Source organism: Marmota marmota, unplaced genomic scaffold (genome assembly GCF_001458135.2).
Source record: "Marmota marmota marmota unplaced genomic scaffold, marMar, whole genome shotgun sequence".
NCBI classification, from domain to species: Eukaryota; Metazoa; Chordata; class Mammalia; order Rodentia; family Sciuridae; genus Marmota; species Marmota marmota.
The window spans coordinates 14834577-14855189 of NW_026000241.1; the positions used below are offsets into that span (position 1 = coordinate 14834577).

General features: G+C 37.7%; 1 protein-coding gene across 1 annotated transcript in view; it reads left to right on the forward strand.

Moving 5' to 3' along the window:
* Positions 1 to 513: 513 nt before the first annotated feature.
* Positions 514 to 20613, forward strand: part of Scn11a (sodium voltage-gated channel alpha subunit 11) — an 85048-nt gene continuing 64948 nt past the window's right edge. The window contains exons 1-6 of the mRNA XM_048794999.1: positions 514 to 634; positions 1446 to 1719; positions 2218 to 2336; positions 3594 to 3740; positions 18709 to 18837; positions 20290 to 20384. Of these exons, the coding sequence (XP_048650956.1) occupies positions 1453 to 1719; positions 2218 to 2336; positions 3594 to 3740; positions 18709 to 18837; positions 20290 to 20384 (757 nt within the window). The 5' untranslated portion in view covers positions 514 to 634; positions 1446 to 1452. The remainder of the gene's footprint in view (positions 635 to 1445; positions 1720 to 2217; positions 2337 to 3593; positions 3741 to 18708; positions 18838 to 20289; positions 20385 to 20613) is intronic.

Below are 20613 nucleotides of genomic sequence, written 5' to 3' on the forward strand. Positions count from 1 at the left end.
ATATGCCCACTTCATTTACACAAACTCAATTATGTATGTTGCTGAGAATGTAGGAAGGGGAGAAAAATTGATTTAAGTAGCATGTACAATTCTATCATCCAGACGATCAATAATGAGCTTGACACTACATGGGATAGAAAGTAATGAATCTACAGTCCCATGTCTACTTTCAGTTGATGGTTTTGACTCAAATGGTATTAGCATTGCGCTGACCTGAATAATGCATGTTTAAAGAGATATGTTACCTTAACTTGTTTGGGGTTTAACTTATGTGGTGCTGAAAGAAAAGATGTTTGGCATCCCTGGACATATCTGTGAAAGTAGAACCCCATCATTATGACAGAAACCAACCTTGCTGAGACAGGCATTGGGATGATTCTCCAGTATTCCTTCCAGAGAAGTTTTAACAGTATGTTTTTTTTCCCCTTGTGTGCTATTTTCAGAGTGTAACATGTATAAACTGTGATTTTCCTGTACTCAAGTGCCTCTGGTTCCCTCCACTTGCAGGTTTCCCAAGCAGCTTCAAATTCATGTGTTTTAAACTGAATTTATTCCCCCAACGCTTCCTGCTTCCCTAGTGCTATCTCAGTGAGTGGTGCCAAGGTTTGCCTCACTGCCCAAGCCAGGGACCTTGGTAAGGACCATCTTCTCCCTGGTCAAGACGATTATTCCTCAGTAACTCACAAATCCATCCATTCCATTAGGGCCCCCTCTGAGGTTTGATCTGTTGCAACAGTTTCCAAGGTCATTTCTGATTCTAGCCTCCTACCTCCTTCAACGTTGTGTCTTCAGTCCGGTCAATTCCCACCAGTTAGAGGGATTTTTTTTTTTAAATCCTCATAGTGTTATCCTTTACAGTCATCATCATCATCATTATGAAAACCAAAACCTCCACAATTCCCCATTACGTTCAGGGCAAGTCCATGATCTTTGTTAAGGATTACAGGTCTGCACATGCTGTATCTCTGCTGATTAAAACCTTATCTGGGTTTCAGTTTTAGAGACAGGTCTTCTTCTGCTCATTGGTTCCTGAACTCAGCTTCCCATGTATTCTTCCAGGAATGACATTTCTTTTTGGTCTTGTGTATACATACCCAAAATTTTAGCTGTACCCATAGTGGTAGTCACTTCTGATCTGCCACACAACCAATGAGCCTCCAACCCCCTCAACCTCAACTCGTTTTTATTTTTATTTTTAAATTAGGCCTTTATGGTTGTACATAGTAGTTGGGTTCATCTGGCCAAACTCATACATGCATGGAAATTGATTTCAGTTTATGATCCTTCCTGTTCCCTCCCCGTTTTCCTTCCCATCCTCCCCCTCAACCTCAACTCCTGTAGATCCCCATAACATCAGCCTTTGATACTAAAACCCAGGGCAGGGCTGCGTTTTTTTCTACCTCCCGTGAGCTCCCTCAGGATTTTCAGTTTGTCTCCATCACAAGGGTGAAGATGGATGACAGGTGCTACCCAGTGATCTTCCCAGATGAGCGGAATTTCCGCCCCTTCACTTCTGACTCTCTGGCTGCAATAGAGAAGCGGATTGCTGCCCAAAAAGAGAAAAAGAAGTCCAAAGACAAGACTGTGGCAGAACCCCAACTTCGACCTCAACTTGACCTGAAGGCCTCCAGGAAGTTGCCCAAGCTCTATGGCAACATTCCCCGTGACCTGATAGCGAAGCCCCTGGAAGACTTGGACCCGTACTATAGAAATCATAAGGTATTTCTGTGGGGAGGCTGGGGTGTCCATGAGTTGCTTCATTCTCAGAGCTTAGGTAGAAATGCTAGGAAGAAATGGGCACAGGTTGGTATTCTTCAATGGGGATCTTTTGGGCATTTGGGATGGGACAATGCACCATTTAGCAGATTTGTTTGGCACCCCTGGACATACCTGTGAAAGTAGAACCCCGTCATTATGACAGATAACCCAAAATACTCACACATTTCTATTTCCTCCATCATATCCCGTTGGGTGAATAGTCCATCCTCCAACAGTTATCTTGAGACTTGATCCATGTGGAGAAATTCACTGCCCTCTGGAGTCAAAAGGTTGCTGGTTAAAAAGTACCTTAGTCTTTAGAATGATTCTGCAATCCAAAGTTGCAGTTCTTGTTAAAAGTCAAACCAGGATTCAACCTGTGGTTCCCTTGAATTTCTTATAAATGAACTCATAATACATATTTTTGTCATTGCATTTAATTCCCATTGTGTTTTGCAGACATTTATGGTGTTGAACAAGAAGAGAACCATCTACCGCTTCAGTGCCAAGCGTGCCTTGTTCATTTTGGGACCTTTCAATCCACTCAGAAGTTTAGCCATTAGAATCCTGGTCAATTCATATCCTTTTGCTACGTCCAGGTCACATGAAAGGTGCACAAGTCCCAGGGTGTTTACATGTCCATGGAGTGGAAGCCAACACTCATCTGTTTAGCAAGTACTGGCTGAGTGATACTGTAGAAGCACTGGTGGGCATTGTCCCGGAGGCTGGGTGTCAACAGGTGTGGCCCCTGCCACCTGTTATGGGATCCTTGGTTTCAGAAGGAGGTAGAATAAATGGCAGGTAGCTTACAAGAGAAAGAGATCAGCAGTTTGGGAGTGGCCATGTGGAGAAGAGCTGCCCCAGAGGTACCCAAGGACAGCTTCATAGAGGAAGGAGAATTAAATTGATGCCCACACACCTTATTGGCTCGACAAATGCATCATGTTAGACCTACACAGTGTTTAAACATTCTGCAAACATTTTGCAACGCAAAAAAGCCAGATTTCCAGCCTCTCTTGCAAAATGGAATCTCTGGCATGTCTAGGCTACATTACTACCTGAAAAAAAAAATCGATATCATGATAAACCATCGCCTCTTTTAGAGGGGCATGCAAGCTCTGTTTCACCACATCTGTACCCCTCCAATGGCCCAGCATGAGCTTGCTTTGCAAATATGATGCTCCAGCCTCCTAAGACAGAGTTTGCAACCTTGGTTTTAAAGGCTAAAGGCAGACATTATTAAGCATTTCTGATGTGTGCAGGGGATAGGGGAGACACTAGATCATTTTAAACAAAGGGAAGTGAAAACAGAACATGGTTTACTGAACATGGTAAAATATTGAGGAGAATGGTAATGAAGTTAAGTTGGTTTCCCTAGAAACAGGGCCTGTGGCGGGGACTCTCATTTAAGTAATTTAGTAGAGGAGTGCTCTCTAAAGAAGGAGAAAGGAAAGCAAGATGGGGCAAAAGACTGTGATCTCAGCTATGTCTGCTTAAGCCTGATCCCAGGAGGAGCTCTGGGACTTGGATGGCACCAGACTTACATGGTGTTGTCCAACTTTGAAGTGAAGGGCCAGATTTTTGTAAGTCTGTGTCAGCCAGACCTGCAGAAGAGAGTGTGTAGCTCTCCGGGATGTGTAGCTCTTGGTTTGGTAGGGGACAGTTCTGCAGAGGGGACAGGCATGAGTTGTTCTCAGCTGAGTCTTACAATTAGAGGGTGGATGCTCTTACAGAAAAGGCTGCCAGGAGGTCCCCGCCACAGCAACAACCTCCACCTCAGTAACTAACAGCAAGTGTTATCCCACAGTGTATCTGCCTTAATGGGTGCTGGTCACATTGTTCAGCATGTTCATCATCTGCACAGTCATTGTCAACTGTGGGCTAATGGCTGCGGTTGGCTTTAAGGAAAACAATTGCACCGACATTAAGGAAAACAATAGCACCGGCAATAAGGAAAACAGTACCGAGACAGACGTTTCTGAGTGAGTACTGAGTACAGGCACTACGAGCGAGTACTCGTTCACCTGTCCTAAGTTGCAAAACAGCTGCCTGAAGAATCTATTCAAGTTGAGAGAAAGAACAAGTCCCCAATAGTCCCAATTCCCCAATGTAAATGCTGGCAGAATCAGACTTATTTTTTTTATACTGGGAATTGAACCCAGAGGCACTTAAGTGTGTGTGAAGCACTGACCCACATCCCCAGCCTTTTTAAAAATATATTTTATTTAGAGACAGGGTCTCACTGAGTTGCTTAGGGCCTCACTATGTTGCTGAGGCTGAATTTGAACTTGAGATCCTACTGCCTCAGCCTCCTGAGCTTCTGGGATTATGGGCGTGTGCCCCTGCGCCTGATTGGAGTCAGACTTATTTTTGTACTTTTTAAAGAAAACAATTGTCTTTAAAGGAGTTTTAAAATTACATTTATAATAAACAGAATATGCACAATTTGTGTCTACATCTTAAGTAGTGTACTTTGTGCTTACCTGAGTTTTATAGGAATCCACTGTGATGGCTAATTTTTGTCAGAAAATAAATCATGATTTACTTAACCTTTCTGGTATTTAAGTGGCATTGTCACTTCAGGAAGCTATTTTAAAATGACCATTTTTTTTTCAGAACAGATTCTTAGAAATTAGTTTCCAAGGGCAAAATAAACATTTTAATGCTTCTAAATAGACAAAATATTTTCCAAAAAGTTCGTGTTTATTTACCATCATCAATATATTCTAATAACCAATCATATCACATTCTGCCTGCTTTCAGTTTTTCTTCTTCAACTTATGTAATTAAAATATTTATATTTCTTTACTTTCCTTATGTGCAAGACTTTCTGATGTTTTAGTTTCCCATTTTTGTCCATGTATCCTGTTCAGTTTGAGTGAATTCATTGTATAATTAAAATATTTTTTTGTCATTTTAATTGACTTTTCAGACAAGTTGTTTTTTAAGTTAGAAATTTCTAAATTTGGTATTTTCTTACATATTGCATGAGGTTTTTTTAAAAAAATTTATTTTAGTTTTCCTTTCCTCCCTTTTCCTTCCCAATCTCTGGTGACCACCATTCTATTTCATTCTTTGAGATGACCTATTAAGTTCGTTTCCACGTACAAGTGAGAACATGTGTTATAAGTCTTTCTGGCTTATTTTGCTTAACACAGTGACTTCCAGTTCTATGCTATTGCCTCAAATGACAGGATTTCATTCTTTTTTTTTTTTTATGGCCCAGTATTACTCTACTGTGTATATATACCACACTTTTTTTTTTCATTCATTAACTGATGGCCATCTAGGTTGATTCAATATTTTAGCTACTATGAATAGTGCAGCAGTAAATGTAGAAATACAAGTATCTTTTTGGTATATTAATTTCATCTCCTTTGCATATGTACTCAGTAGTGGAATTGCTGAATCAAATGGTAGTTCTATTTTTAGTTTTTTGAGGAATCTCTATATTTTTCTGCATGAGGGCTGTACTAATTCTTACTTCCATCAACAGTATGTAAGAGTTACTCTTTCTCCATATTTTTAGTAGCATTTGTTAATTTTTTGTCTTTTTGATGATAGGCATTCTAACTTGGGTGAGATAACACCTCATTGTGGCTTTGAATTGCATTTCCCTGATGAAGTGTATGTTGAGCATCTTTTCACATACTTTTTGGCCATTTGCATGTCTTCTTTTGAGAAATGTCTACATAGATAATGAGCCTACTCTTAATCAGATTATTATTATTATTATTATTATTATTTTTCTGTTGAGTTCTTTGAGTTTCTTACATATTCTGTATTTTAATTCCTTGTCCAGTGGATAGTTTGCAAGTACTTTCTCCCATTCTTCAGGTAATCTCTTAACTTCTTAACTCTGTTGGTTATTTCCTTTGTCTCATTAATTTCCAATTTAATTCAGTTGTGGTCAGAGAAAATGTATGTAGAATTTCAGTTTTTGGAGATCAAGAGAAACTTTTTTATTGTCTGTCTTGGGAATGTTTCAGGTGCACTTGAGAAGAAGGCTGCAGTTCTTTGGTGTGGTGTTCCATAAGTGGTCGTCAGTTAAGGTGGTTAATAGGGCCATTTAGATCTTTTATACCTTTACTGATTTTCCTACTTAGCGTTTTTATAAATTGTGAAAAAGAGGCTTGAAATTTCCATCTGTGGTCATGGATTTGTCTATTATTCCTTTCTTTTTGTCTAATTTTGCTTTGTGCATCTTGAAGCACTATTTTAGACACACATACATTTAAGATTATTATATTTTTCTGATGTATGCATTTTTTTTAATATTATGAAATGGGTTCTTTCTAACAATACTCATTTTAATGTTTATTATTAGTATAGCTCTTCCATTTTCTTATGTTGTTTGCGTGGTATATCTTTTTCCATCTTTTTACTTTCATCCTTTTTGTATCTGAATTTATAGCATATCTCTTGTACAGAGCACTTATATTGTAGGTACTTTTGTGGTCTATTTGTCTTTTGATGGAATATTTAGTCCATTTACATTTAATATAGTTGTGATTATACTTAAACTTAGGTCCATTTAAAAAAAATTTTTTAGATGTTGCTGGACCTTTATTTCATTAAATATTTTTATGTGGTGCTGAGAATTGAACCCAGTGCCTCACACATGCTAGGCAAGCGCTCTACCACTGATCCACTACTCCAGCCCAAGGTCCATTTTTAATTGGTTTTTCTATTTATCTCATTTGTTTTTTTGCTCCTTTGCTATACTATTTTTCTTTCATTACTGTCTCCTTCAATATCAATTAGTTATATTTTAATTTTATATATAATTTTATATCACAATATACTGATAGTTAATATTGAATTGCTTCAGGTAAACACAGGAAACTTGCCACAGTATAATTTCACATCTGTTTGTTATTTGTCATTTATTTAAAGTAATATACAGAACAATACCAACAATACAGTCTATAGCTTTTGCTTTAAGTAGGTACATGTCTTTTTTAAAGTCATACCTGCATGTAGACATAAATTATCTTCTGGTATAATTTCTCTTCAGCCTGAATAACTTCCTTTAGTAGCTATGTTTTCAACGTTTTATTGATGCAACACAATTGTACATAGTAATTGGATTCATCATTCCACATTCCTATATGCAAATAATTGTTCAATCTCATTCCCCAGTACCTTTCCTTTCCCTCTTCTATTCCTTCCCGCTATCTACTTGCTTTATTCTACTGATTTCTCTTCTACTATTATTATTATTTTACTTAGTGAATTATAATTATATATGTAAGTGGGATTCATTGTGGTGTATCCACACGTGGACATAGCAAACTTTGGTAGATTTCATTCCCCAGTACTTCCCTTTGCTCTTTTCTCTTTCCCTTCTCTTGATCTCCTATATTCCATTGGTTTCCCTTCTATTTTTTGTGAGATCCCCTTTTAATTCCTTTCTTTCCCTTCCCCCCTTCTCACTCTCCTGCATATGAGAGAAAACATTTGACTCTTGACATTTAAGTCTGGCATTTAAATCTGACATTTAAATTTATTTCACTTAACATGATGTTCTCCAGTTCCATCCACTTACCAGCAAATGATGCAATTTAGTTCTCCTTTAATCATTTTTGTGGTTCAGTTCTAGCACATTCTCTAAGTTTATATCTATCTGAAAATGTTTATATTTTGTATTCTTTTCTTCGAGAAGTAATTTCATTGACTATAGAATTCTTGCTTGATAATTTTTCTTCTAGCACTTTAAGGATGTTTTATCACTGCTTTCTGGCCCCTGTTTAGCTCCCTCTTGCTTCCAGGATTTTCTCCCTAAATTTCCATCTTCTCTAACAGCTCCGAAACCCATCCTCTGCCACCTTATATCCTAGGGCTACAGCCATTTGTCAATGCTGAGAAGGGAGCAGGAAAGTTGAAAAATACTTTACAACCAAAATAGTTACACATTTTCATAATTCTTAGGCAATGCAGTTAACTTCCTTTAAAAGGGATATTTCCATGGGATGGGGTTTTAGCTTAGTGGTGAGTGCTTGCCTAGCATGTGTGAAGACCTGGATTCTATCTCCAGTACCACATGATAAATAAATAGGTAAATAAATAAATTAAATGGATTTTCTCTTTAGTTTCTACCTCTCCCTGCCCCCAGTACTGAGGACAGAACCCAGGCGTATTTTTAATTTTGAGACAGGGTCTTACTAAGTGGCTGAGATTAGCCTTAAACTTGTGATTCTCCTGCCTCCGCCTCCTGAGTTGCTGGAATTATAAGCATGGGCTACTACACTTGGACTTTTGTTATTTTTTGAGGACCTTCAAATAATGGTCCTTATATATTTCATCTAGTTTAATACTCATTATTTGTGGAAGGGTTTTCCAAACCTCCTCACACCTCCACCACCATAAGCAGGAGTCAATTATCTCTTAATTTTTTTCCATGCAGTAAAATTTAACAAAATTTTCTCTTATGTTTATGGGTTTTGACTTAGAGTTAGATTTTCTCTAGCTTTCAGTTATAAAGAATCCTCCCATATTTTCTTAAGGTGCATTTTAAAAAATTGATGATCTCAAATTATACAGACTGGTGGGTGTCACGGTGGCATATTCACATGTATAAAAAGACATAATTTGATCCATTTCATTCCCCAATACCCTCCCTCCTCTCTCACCTCCCTTCCCCTCAACCCCTCCTTTTACCCTAATGGTCACCTTCTACTTTCCTGGCATCCCTTTCCCCCCTCCTCTAGATTCCACAAATGAGGGAAAACATATAGTACTATTTTCTCTGAATCTAGCTTATTGTGCTCAAAATTATAGTCTCCAGTTCCATCCATTTTTCCTGCAAATGACATAATTTTGTTCTTATTTATGGCTGAATAAAACTCTATTGTGTGATTAGAATACATTTTCTTTATACATTCATCTATTAATGTGGACTCCTAGGTTGGTTCTATAGTTTGACTCTTGTAAATTGTGCTGTGATACTATATGGGTATGCCTGTATCTCTAAAGTATGCTGAGTTTACTGAGTTTAATTCTTTCGGGTAAATACCAAGGAGTGGGGTAGCTGGATTATGTGGTAGTTCTATTTTTAGCTTTCTGAGGAAGCTCCACTCTGATTTCCACAGTGGCTCTACTAATTGAAATTCCCATCACCAGGGTATGAGTTCCTTTTCCCCTGCATCTTCACCAGCGTTTATCATTTTTGGTATTCTTGATGATTGCTATTCTAACAGGAGTGGGATGGAATCTCCGTGTAGTTTTGCTTTGCATTTCCCTTATGGCTGAAGATGCTGAACACTTTTTTTTTTCATATAGTTGTTGGCCATTTGTGTTGATTCTTTTGAGAAGTGTCTGGTCAGTTCATTTGCCTGTTTATTGATTGAATTCTTTAATTATTTAATGTGGAGTTTTTTGAGTTCTTTATATGTTCTGGATATTAATCCTCGGTTGGGAGAGTAACTGGCAAAGAATTCATCCTTGTTTCTGTCAGTTGTCTTTTTTACTCTGCTAATTGTTTCCTTTGCTGTGCAGAAGCTTTTTAATTTGATGCCATTACATTTATGGATTCTTTCTCTTCTTTCCTGCACTCAGTAGAAATATTTGCCTTCATGTATATGTTGAAGTGTTTCCCCTATTTTTTTCTTCTAATGGTTGTAAAGTTTTAGGTTTTTTTTTTTTGAGTGTAGGCACAATGGATTGAACCCAGAGGTGCTTTACCACTGAGCCACATCCACAGCCCTTTTTATTTTTTTATTTTGAGATAGGGTCTTGTAAAGTGCTTTACAGCCTTTACAAAGGTGCTGAGGCTGGGCTTGAATTTACTGTTCCTCCTTCAGCCTCCCAGTCACTGAGATCACAGGTGTACACCACTACACCTGACAAGTTTCAGGTCTTACAGTGATGTCTTTGATCCACTTTGAGTTGACTTTTGTACAGGGTGAGAGATAGGGATCTAATTTCATTCTTCTACATATGGATATCCGGTTTTCTCAATACCAATTGCTAATAGATTCAGTGCAATCCCCATCAGAATATGAGTGACATTCTTCACAGAATTAGAAAAACAAAATCTTAAAATTAATGTGGAAGAATAAAAGAACAAGAATAGCCAAAGAAATCCTGAGGTGGGGGGGAAAGCAATGTTTTTGAAATCGTCACAATATCTGATTTCAAATTATGCTAGAGCCATAGTAACAAAACAGCATAGTACCAGCATAAAAACAGACAGGTAGACCAATGGAACAGAATAGAAAATACAGAGACAAACTCACATGCCTACAATCATCTTATTCTTGACAAAGTTGCCAAAAGCATGCATTAGAGAAAAGATAGCCTTTTACAGTGCTTTTATAATTTCTTTTTTAAAAGAAACTTACATATCTGACTAATTTAGAATTTATCCAAGTATAAAATGTGATAAACTGATCTGAAGCCATATTTCATCCCAGATACCTATCCATTTACTAGTCTGCCTTTTATCTTCTAATTTGAGGTATTAATTCCAGCATTTAGAATTGTTTCTAGACTTGCTCCTCTGCATGGGTCTGCATTTTCTTTTCTTTTTTGCAGTACTGGGAATTGAACCCATGGATGCTCTACCACTGAGATACATCTACATGAACCATGTCAGCCTTTTTTAAAATTTTTCGTTTTGAGGCAGGGTCGGTCTCTGTAAATTTCCCAGGCTGTCTTCAAACTTGTGATCCTCCTGTCTCAGCCTCCTAAGTAGCTGGTGTTATGGCATGAACCACCATATCTGGCTTGGTGTACATTTTCATATTTCCAAACCACACTTTTTAACTATTAAGGTTGCCTGATGTTGTAATGTCTGGTAGCACTAGAAATCACTCTCATTGTTCCTCCTTTGAGGATTTTTATTGTTCCTGTTGGTTTATTTTTCTACTTAAATTATATAGTCAACTTGATTAGTTTTATTGTAATGGTGTTAAAATTTGTAAATTAACCTAGTGGGAACTGATGCCTTTATGAGGTTTCAACTCACTGAGAATATGCCTTTTCATTTAGTAAAATCTTCCTTTGTGTCTTTTAGACGTGCTTTAAGGTTTTCTTTACATAGAGGTTCCAAATTTCTTGTTAAATGTTATGTTTGTGAAGTTTACATTTTTTGTCATAATTTTAAGTATGATCTTTATCCCCTATTATATCTTGTAACTAGTTGCTATCATTATATAAAACTATCATTTATTAAAAAAAATTATACACACACATGCTAATTCTTGGGCTATCTTTGATAAAATGTTTATCATTTTAAAAAATGTTTTCATTACTGCCTTATAGTCATATACAATCGTGAGGTTCATTTGACATAATCATACATGCATGGAATATACTTTACTTCATTGAAGTCCCCAGTACTTCCTCTATCCCTTTTCTATTCCCATCCCCTCTTCCCCTTCTTCTGCTCTACTGGTCTTATTTCTATTTATTTATTCTTTTTAAAATTGGTGCTTTACAAATATACATAAAAGTGGAATTCACTGTGATATATTAATATATGTACACTGCCTAATTTGGCAGTGTATATATATTAATATACCAATTAATTTCATTCTGCAGTTTCTCACTTTTCCTGTCCCTCTTCTGTCCCTCTCAATTACCTTCCTCTACCCTATTGATTTTCCTTCTCTTTTCATGGGAATCCTTTCCTTTCCCCCCTTATTTCTCAGCTTCTGCATAGGAGAGAAAACATTTGACCCTTGACTTTCTGAATCTGGCTTACTTCACTTAGCCTGATGTTACCCAGTTCTATCCATTCACAAACAAATGACATATTTTTATTCTATATATTTCCAAATATATATATATATTTCCAAAGTGGTTCTACTAATTTGTAGTCCCCCCAACAATGTACAAGGGTACATTTTCCCTAACATCCTCACCAGCATTTTTTTTATTATTATTTGTGTTCTTAATTATTGTCGTTCTAATTGGAGTGAGATAAAATCTTAATGTAGGTTTGATTTGCATTTTCTTGATTGTGTTTGTAAAGCACCAATAGAGAAGAAATAAAACAGCTAAAATTTGTTAAAAATCAAACAAGTCTAATCAAGGAAAAGGCAAAAGCACAAAAATTAATATCAATGGGAGCTATCAAAATAACCCTACAGATGCTAAAAATATATGAAGGTAATATTACAATTGTATGCCAACATATGTGATAGCGTAAATGACATCGTCTATATTAGAGAAGGATCTGTGTGCTGCTGAGAAGACAGTGTATTGATGGATGAAATGTTCTACATGTCTGGTAAATCTAAATTATCAATTGTATTTTTTCCTTCTATAGCTTCTTTTTTCCCTCTATTTTAAAAATTTGTTCTAATTAGTTATACATGACAGTAGTTTTTGTTTGGAGGCTCTATCCGGTTGGTGACAGAGGCATGTTAAAATTTATTGCTCTATTTGATTCTTGAAGTTGAGAAAGGTCTGTTTGATGTATGTAGATGCTCTATTGTTTGGGGCATAAATATTTATGATTGTTATGTCTTGTTGATGTATAATTCCCTTAAAGCAGTATGAAATGGCCTTCTTTGTCCTTTTTGATTAACTTTGGCTTAAAGTCCACTTTATCTGACATGAGGACCTGAGGATAGAAATCCCTATTTGTTTATGCAATCCATGTGAATTATATGTTTTTTCCCATCTTTACACCTTTAGTCTATGGATATTTTTGCCTATGAAGTGAGTCTCTTGGAGATAGCATATTGTTTGGTCTTTTTTTTTTTTAATACAATCTGCCAGTCTGTGTCTTTTGATTGATGAGTTTAGGCCATTAATGTTTGAGGTTATTATTGAGATATGATTTGTATTCCCATTCATTTGGGAATTTATTTTTAGTTTTTAATGTGAGTTAGTTTGTCTTTTGATTGACTATTTGCTTAGTGTAGTTTCTTCCTTCTCTATTAACCCCCCCCCCCTTTTTTCATTTCATCTTCATAAAATATTTTGTTGAGAATATCCTGAAGTTCAGGCTTTCAGGTTGCAAATTCTTTTAATATTTGCCTATGTCTATGTTCTTCTAAAATTAGCTCTTAAATTTGATTTTAAAACACAATTTACCTTTTCTTCTACCCTCTTTGGTTTTCTTCAGGTTTGCCAGGGAATGTGCTTGATTTCTATGTGCTCCATGCCCAGACACACTTCGGGCCTCCTAAAAATGCCAGTTCCTTTAATTCCCTTATCCCTCTACCATGCTCAAGAAGGGATTGCTCTGCCTGGGGCTTACAGCCTGGCCACTGCAGTGGCTGTGGATGCTGGGGATTTCTTCTTTATTTTATTGTATCCAACCTCCTGAGACCCTGATCTGCTTTGAATGTCCAGTTTTAAATTCCAGTAAAGTCCTCCTGCTTTTTTAATTGTTGTTGTTCACCCACTTTGCTGAGAAGCTGCTTTTCTGCTTTCTTGGTTTCACTCCATGGTGCAGCCAGAAAAGTGACCTCCTTTATTCTGCCATCTTGAAAACCTCCTTGAAGTTTTCTTTCCTTGATGTGGCTTTGTCTGGTGTGGGTATCAGGGTGATATTGGCTTCAAAGAATGCATTTTGGAGGTTTCCTTCCTTTCTACTTCATGGAATAATTTGAGGAAGATTGGCATTAGTTCTTTCTTAATGATCTGGTAGAACTCAACTGAGAATCCATCTGGTCCTGGGCTTTTCTTTGTTGGAATATTTTTAATTGCTGCTTTGATCTCATTGTTTGATATTGGTTTGTTCAGGTTTTTCTATATCCTCAGGGTTCCATTTGGGTAGATCAAATGTGTCTAAATATCTTTCAATGTCTTCTAGATTTTCCAGTTTATTAGAGCTTATATCTTCAAAATTGTTTCCAATGATCCTCTGGATTTCAGAAGTGTCTGTGGTAATGTCTCATTTTTTTTTTCATCTTTAAATTTATTGATTTGGGTCTTCTTTTTCTTTTGGTTAGTTTGGCTAAGGGCTTATCAACCTTATTTATCTCTTCAAAGAACTAATGCTTTGTTGCATTGATCCTTTATATTTTTCTATTCAGCTATATATTTTCAATTTCAACTCTGATCTTGTTTCCTGTCTTCAACTGATTTTGTAATTAGTTTGTTCTTCCTTTTTTTAAGTCCTTGATGTGTAACTTTAGATTATTTGGGATCTTTCTAGTTTTATGTTTTAATGTAGGTGCTCAATGCTGCAAATTTTCCTCTTAGAATTACCTTTATACTGTCCCAGAAATTCTGTTAGGTTGTTTCTCTGTCCTCCTTGTTGTCATATTTGCTTTATCTCTCTCTCTCTTTATGATTTGGATGACTTCCCATATTTTCTGTGTTTTGGAATGCTTTCTAAAGCATGGCAACGAGCCATTCTGAAGTGTGGAGAGACGGAGAATTATTCAGTAAAATAACTTGTGTTTTCAAATCTTTTTCTGAGGGTGAGACAGGATATAAGGAATTAGAATGGGAAGGGATTAGTTTATTAATAGCTTTTTCATTTTTCTTAGGTAATTGGGCTTTATTTAACTTTATAATTCTTCTGAATATTTTGCTATATCCCTTTTCTCATCTATCATTATGTTCATGGACATTCTTTTTTTGTGTGTGATTCAATTTCCCAGGGATTTGCCAGTTGTTTGTATTCTTCTAAAACTGGCTCTTAAACTTGATTTTACAAGACAATTTATCTTTTCTTCCACCTTCTTTGGTTTTCTTCATCATACATTCATTAGGATTTAATGTTTTCTAAAATATGACTTTGAATGTTTAATTCGTGCATTTTTCTTCTGTTTGCAAATAATGAAAATATTTGCAGGAGTCATGCTTTTTTTTGGTAAAACTTTGTCTTATAGAGTTTAATGTGTGACATTTTAATTTTTAATACCTTCTAAATGTCTTTCGTATTTTTTGTTTTTCCTTGTTTTTTGACTCAGTTCCTTGCAGATGCCTTTTCGGGGATGTTGATAGTCGTACTCTGGAAGTTGTACTTGGAAAATTTTAAGTATTGCACCATTTCCCTCACATTAGTTACCCTTCTCTTTCAGATTTTCTAGTAATCAGAGACCCACTGAGGTGTAGGCATATGTAAGAAGCATCTTGTGAATGGAATGCTCATCTAACGTTTACAAGATTATCAAGGCCATGACTCATTTACTGTCTCAGGCTCAAGGGACTTGGTTTTGTACACAGGTATAAAAGCATCCGTGTTAGAGGTATGACATGGGATCTGTCTGGCTCCTGTTAATGCCTCATGCAGGAGTGGAACTGAGGACTCCCAGACCTTGGAGGCACTAGTGAGAAGATGCACTATCCTCAGGAAAGGGGTTATGTGAGTGAGGTTGGGTGCTCCTGGGAAAGATGAGTTGATCGCTGGAGACTTTCCCGCCAGAATCTGGGTGATGCTTATTCTCACTTACATGTTTAAAAAGTGCTTTTATTATCAGATGGTTCCACAGGTTTATAATGAGAATTTGGGAAGGCAATGTCCAGTCACTTCCACACTACCATTTTTCTGGGCTGCATCTGGTCTCTTTTATATAATTCTAGTGGTTTCTGGGGCATGAGTCAGAGGTCAAGCTTTGACTTCAAGGTGTGATCTGGTCTCTTTGTCTCCAGGAAGTTCTCCTCCCACTTGCATGGGTCTTCTATGGATCTCTCTCTGCTGCTGAGTGGGACTTGGAATCTGGTTAAAGGCCAATCAGATTAGGGACTGTGCCTTGGGAAGCTCATGGATTTCCTGGGAATAGAGACCATCCTGTCAGCATCACTGGGGAACATGGTCAGATTTGTGGTCATGCTAGGAGCTGATTGAGAGTGTGGATGCTGCAGCTGGCTGCTTACTGCAGCTTCCCTGGAAGCTGTGGTGGTGAGTGGAGCAGGACCTGCAGAGGAGACAGCGCTCCCACAGCAGTGGTTTGCCCTGCCCAGCACTTGTGGTGAGGTGCAATGAGCTCTCTTTACGGGAAGCAGTGGTCCAACTGGAAGCTAATTTGCTCTAAGGTTGTTTTCACCACTGAGAGACCCATAAGGCAGAGAGAGGAAAGAGCCCTTGTCTATCTGTGGGAAAGCAGCAAGGCAGGGCCAGGGGTGAGCGTATAGCTGCCACTTTCCCCAGCAGCACTGGGTTAGGCAGTGACTGCCTGAAAGTGGGCGTGGGAGGAGGCCATCAAAAATATCCTCAGATAAAGAGGCCTGCAGCATCCTGCTGGTGGGCATGCCTCTACTCTGTGTTGGATAAGTCATCTTGGTCTTCCTGGTCAAGCATCAGTTAGAAAGGAGATCAATGGGGTACAGGACATGGGAGAATAATGGTCAGGTAAAAGTGGTAGCTTAGGGCTGCTGTCTCATTTGCTTTAGATCTAGATGAGGACTTGCAAAATCCCACAAATCTGCAATTATAACCTTTTTTTCCCCCCAAACTATCTATACCTTTGTAAATCACCCTTGAAGTTAAAAGCTATTTCAGGGCAGACATTATTTAATCTGATGTGTTAATTTGTCACCAAAAGATGAGCAGCTCAGAAAAGGCTGAAACAGAGAAGAACTCTTGCCTGTGGCAGCCTCATAACCATTTCTGCTTTTATATTTGGCCACTTTGGGTTTTTCAGGTTGCTAAGACCTCTTCCTTTAGCTTGGAGGACAATTCGTAGCTAGATATTCTGCCAGGAAAGGCCTGCTTCTTTTGCTCTGAACCAACAGGCTGTTTGATTGAATTGATTGCTTCAGTTCCCAAAGTGTGTTTGTGTGTGTGTGTCTGTGTATGAGTGTGTAGACTCAGCATTTTTGACAGTTTGCAATTATAATTACAGAGAAGATCTGGGTGTGATGGCACATGCCTATAATCCCAGCAAGGCCCTTAGCAACTTAGCAAGACCCTGTTTATAAATAAAATATAAAAAAGAGTTGGGGATGTGGTTCAGTGGTTAAGCATCCTTGGGTTTAATCCCTTGCACTGGAAAAGAAAATAAAAGGAAAGAGGTGTGGGGGGCTCTTTTGGGAGGTAGCGGAAGAAAGAGAGTAAAACATGATGTAGGAATTAGAAAAGAAAATGAAAGACTCAGTATTTTTTTTAAAAAAAATTGTGGTAAAACACTACAATATAAAATGTACCATATTAGCCATTTTAAGTGTGCATTTAAGTGGAATTAAGTACATTCATCTTACTGCACAACATTACTAGCATCCATCTCCAGAATTCTTTTCTTAAAACTGAAACTCTATTCTCATGAAACATCAATTCCCCATTCCACCCTTCCTCCAGCCCCTGGCAACCACTATAGGTGCCTCAGTATTTGTTCTTTTGTGACTGGCTTATTTGGACTTAACATAATGACTCAAGTTTCATTCATGTTGTAGGTAAGTCACGGAATTTTCTTCATCTTTAAGTTTGATGAATATTCCATTACATGTATGTCCCACAGTTTGTTCACCCATTCATCTAGAAGGATCTTTGGGTGCTTCCACCTCTTGGATGTTGATGTTGCTATGAATGTGAGCATGCAGCTATTTCTTTGAGACCTTGATTTTAATTCTTTTGTATCTACCCAGAAAAGAGATTGCTGGATTTTATTACAGGCCTATTTTTAATTTTTTAAGGAACTTCTATACTGTTTTACAATCCCATCAACAGTGCCTCAGGATTCTGATTTCTCCACATCCTTACCAAAACTTGTTATTTTTAAAATTGTTTTTAATAGTGCCATCCTAATGAGTGTGAGATAATATTTGCTGTGGCTTTTAAAAAAAATAATAAATAAATAAATTAATTAATTATAATTAGGTACATATGACAGCAAAATGCATTTTGATTCATTGTACCTAATAAATAACTAGGTTATTTAATTTGTTTGTTGTTGAGCTATAGGATATATTCTGGATATTAACCCATGATCAGATATATTATTTACAAGTGTTTTCTTCTATGAACTTTTGTCAGGTCTTACACTTAGGTTTTTAATCCATATCAAGTTAATTTTTGTATAGAGGGTAAGATAAGGGTCTAACTTAATTCTTTTGCTATGGACGTTAAATCTTCCAAACACCATTTGTTGAAAGATGGTATTTTTTTTTTCCAGTAAAGAGTATTAGCACCCTATTGAAAATCATTTGAACATAGATATTAAGGTTTTTTTCTGGACCCTGTATTCTATTCCATTGGTCTATATGTCTGTCTTTATGTCAATACCACACCATTTGGATTACTGTAACTTTGCAATAAATTTTAACAAGAGCAAGTTGGAGATTTATAACTTTGTTCGGCTTTTTGGAGATTATTTTGGCTATTCAGGGCCCTTGAAATTCCAAATGAATTTTAGAATAGATTTTTATATTTCTGCAAAAAAAAAATGTCATTGGCTTTTTGGTAAGGATTGCATTGAATCTGTAGCTCATTTTGGATAGTACGACATTTTTTTTTAAACACTTTTTTTTAATATTTATTTTTTTAGTTTTCGGTGGACACAACATCTTTGTTTGTATGTGGTGCTGAGGATCGAACCCGGGCTGCAGGCATGCCAGGCGAGCGCGCTACCACTTGAGCCACATCCCCAGCCCTAGTACGACATTTTAACAATATGAAATCTTCCAATCCATGAGTACAGGATGTGGGGAGACCCAATTTTTTGCCTGGTCATATGCTCTCTTCATTGTTCCCTCACAGTTGTCCCCTTCTGTATGCCAGAGTGACAGCTCTAGAACGGCAATGACAAACTATAACCTCCAGATCTAGGGCCCATGTTGGCTGACACTATCCTCAAGAAGATAGCCATTGAGCCAGACACTGAAGAGTAGCCAGACACTGAAAACCTAAATACTAAATACTAGAATTCTAAATACTAGAATTTGCTTGAAGAGCTTGGCTATCTGAACTCTGATTTGTTGTAGACCCAAATATTAAACATCACATTAAAATGAAATAAAATACCAAGGCCAGATAAGACAGATGGACTCCTTGCTTTTCCCATCACTTATCGTGCTCCCTTGTGTGCTGGATGACTTGTTTTATAGATACATCTTCACTGCGATTTATATTTTGGAAGCCGTGATAAAAATATTGGCAAGAGGTTTTATCCTGGATGAGTTTTCTTTCCTTCGAGATCCGTGGAACTGGCTGGACTCCATTGTCATTGGAACAGCGTAAGATGTTTAAAATTTTTATTGGAGACTTGGGGTGGGAAAGAAGTCCCTCTGCTTCTCTCCAGGCTCTGTGTGGATCCATGTGAGTGACTGAGGTGGCTTGATAATGCTTAGAGCTCTGAGTGTAGTGGTGATTGGCCCTGAACAGTGCGGTGCCCCCAGTTGGTTGGAGGCCGGGAGGCACAAACCCTATACCAATCCTCCTATTCTTCTCCATTCAGCCATTCATGCCATATACTCCCCCACATCAGCCTCTTATGGGCCAAGCCCTGGGCCAGATATGTGTTGATAACAATGAAAAAAAAAAGCATGATTCTCATCTTCATGAAGCTCACAGTCTAGAGGGGGAGATGGACAAGTAGTGACCATTACAATCTGAGATAGGGGCTCTGCATCTATAGAACTATCAGAGCATATGGGAGGAAGGAAGGACTCTAAAATTTATCTCTGGCTACTGGGAGGTCACAAAGAGTTTCACCCATATTTATTTGTAGAAGTTTATTTATTTATTTTTGGTACTGGGAATTAAATCCAGGGGAGCTTAATCAGGGAGCCACTTTTCGATATACATATATTTTTAGAGACAGGGCCTCACTAAGTTGCTTAGGGCCTCACTAAGTTGCTGAGGCTGGCTTTGAACTTGTAATCTTCCTGCCTCAGCCTCCAAAGCCAATGGGATTGCAGGTGTGCACCACCATGCCCAGCTACTTATAGAAGTTTCATAATTTTTTGTTTTTAATGTTTATTTCCTTGGTCCACTTGTGTTAATTTCTGTGCATGGCAGGAGGTGATGGTTGACGTTCTTCCTGAAGGAGAGGATACTGATGTGGCACTAAATAATGAGAAGGAGTCAGCAGTATTAAAAAAAAATTAAGAAAAGTAACATCTCATTGCTAACACAACAACTATTAACCTAACATTATGTATCTGTGCCAGACATTGTGTTTAGTACTTTGCATTTATTTTCCTATTCATGGTTCCCAAAAGCACTTAGAGGAAGGTGTGATTATTTTCAGAGTTTTGTGTTTGAAGTTCAATATTGACATATTCTTAGTCATTGAAAGTTGGTAAAACCCAACAGTTGAGTGTAGACTCTGAAGACAGACAGCCTGGGATCACATCCAGGTTTGGCCATGTAGGGACTGGGAGACTTTAGCAAAGTACACTGGTGCCTGGAATTTAGTAATCAGTCAGTAAATGTGAAGAAATCCTATTGTCCATGCATGTGTGTAAAGATTAGCTAAGAAGAGGCTCCTGGGCAGGTTGTGGTCCACAGCAATGAGCAGGGATGTTGCCAGGTTCTGTGATGATAGTGGTGCTGGGAGGTTAGGTTGCGGATTTCCCATAGGTGGGTGCAAGCCCCAGGCTGTGCTTCCTCTGGCCTTGGTGGAGACAATCGGTGCAGCTGCTGGATTGAGCAAGCCCAGGCTAACCCTGTGTTCTGTCTTTCAGGATTGCATCTTATTTTCCATTTGGAAAAATCAATCTGTTGTCCCTGCGTACCTTCCGAGTGTTCAGAGCTTTGAAGGCAATTTCAGTAGTTTCAGGTAAGTCACTCTGAATTTCAACACGGGTTCGTATCTTTAAAAATTTCAAAAATGTCATCATGGAAACTAGAATCAAACAAACCTGGCTGGACACTTTTATTTGATTGTTCAATCAATAATTATTGACATAATTATATATCTTTCCAGGTGCTATGCTAGAATGCTTAGGATCTACCGGTGAGAAAACAAAGACCCCTGCCCTCATAGAGTTCATGGTCTAGAGTTGGGA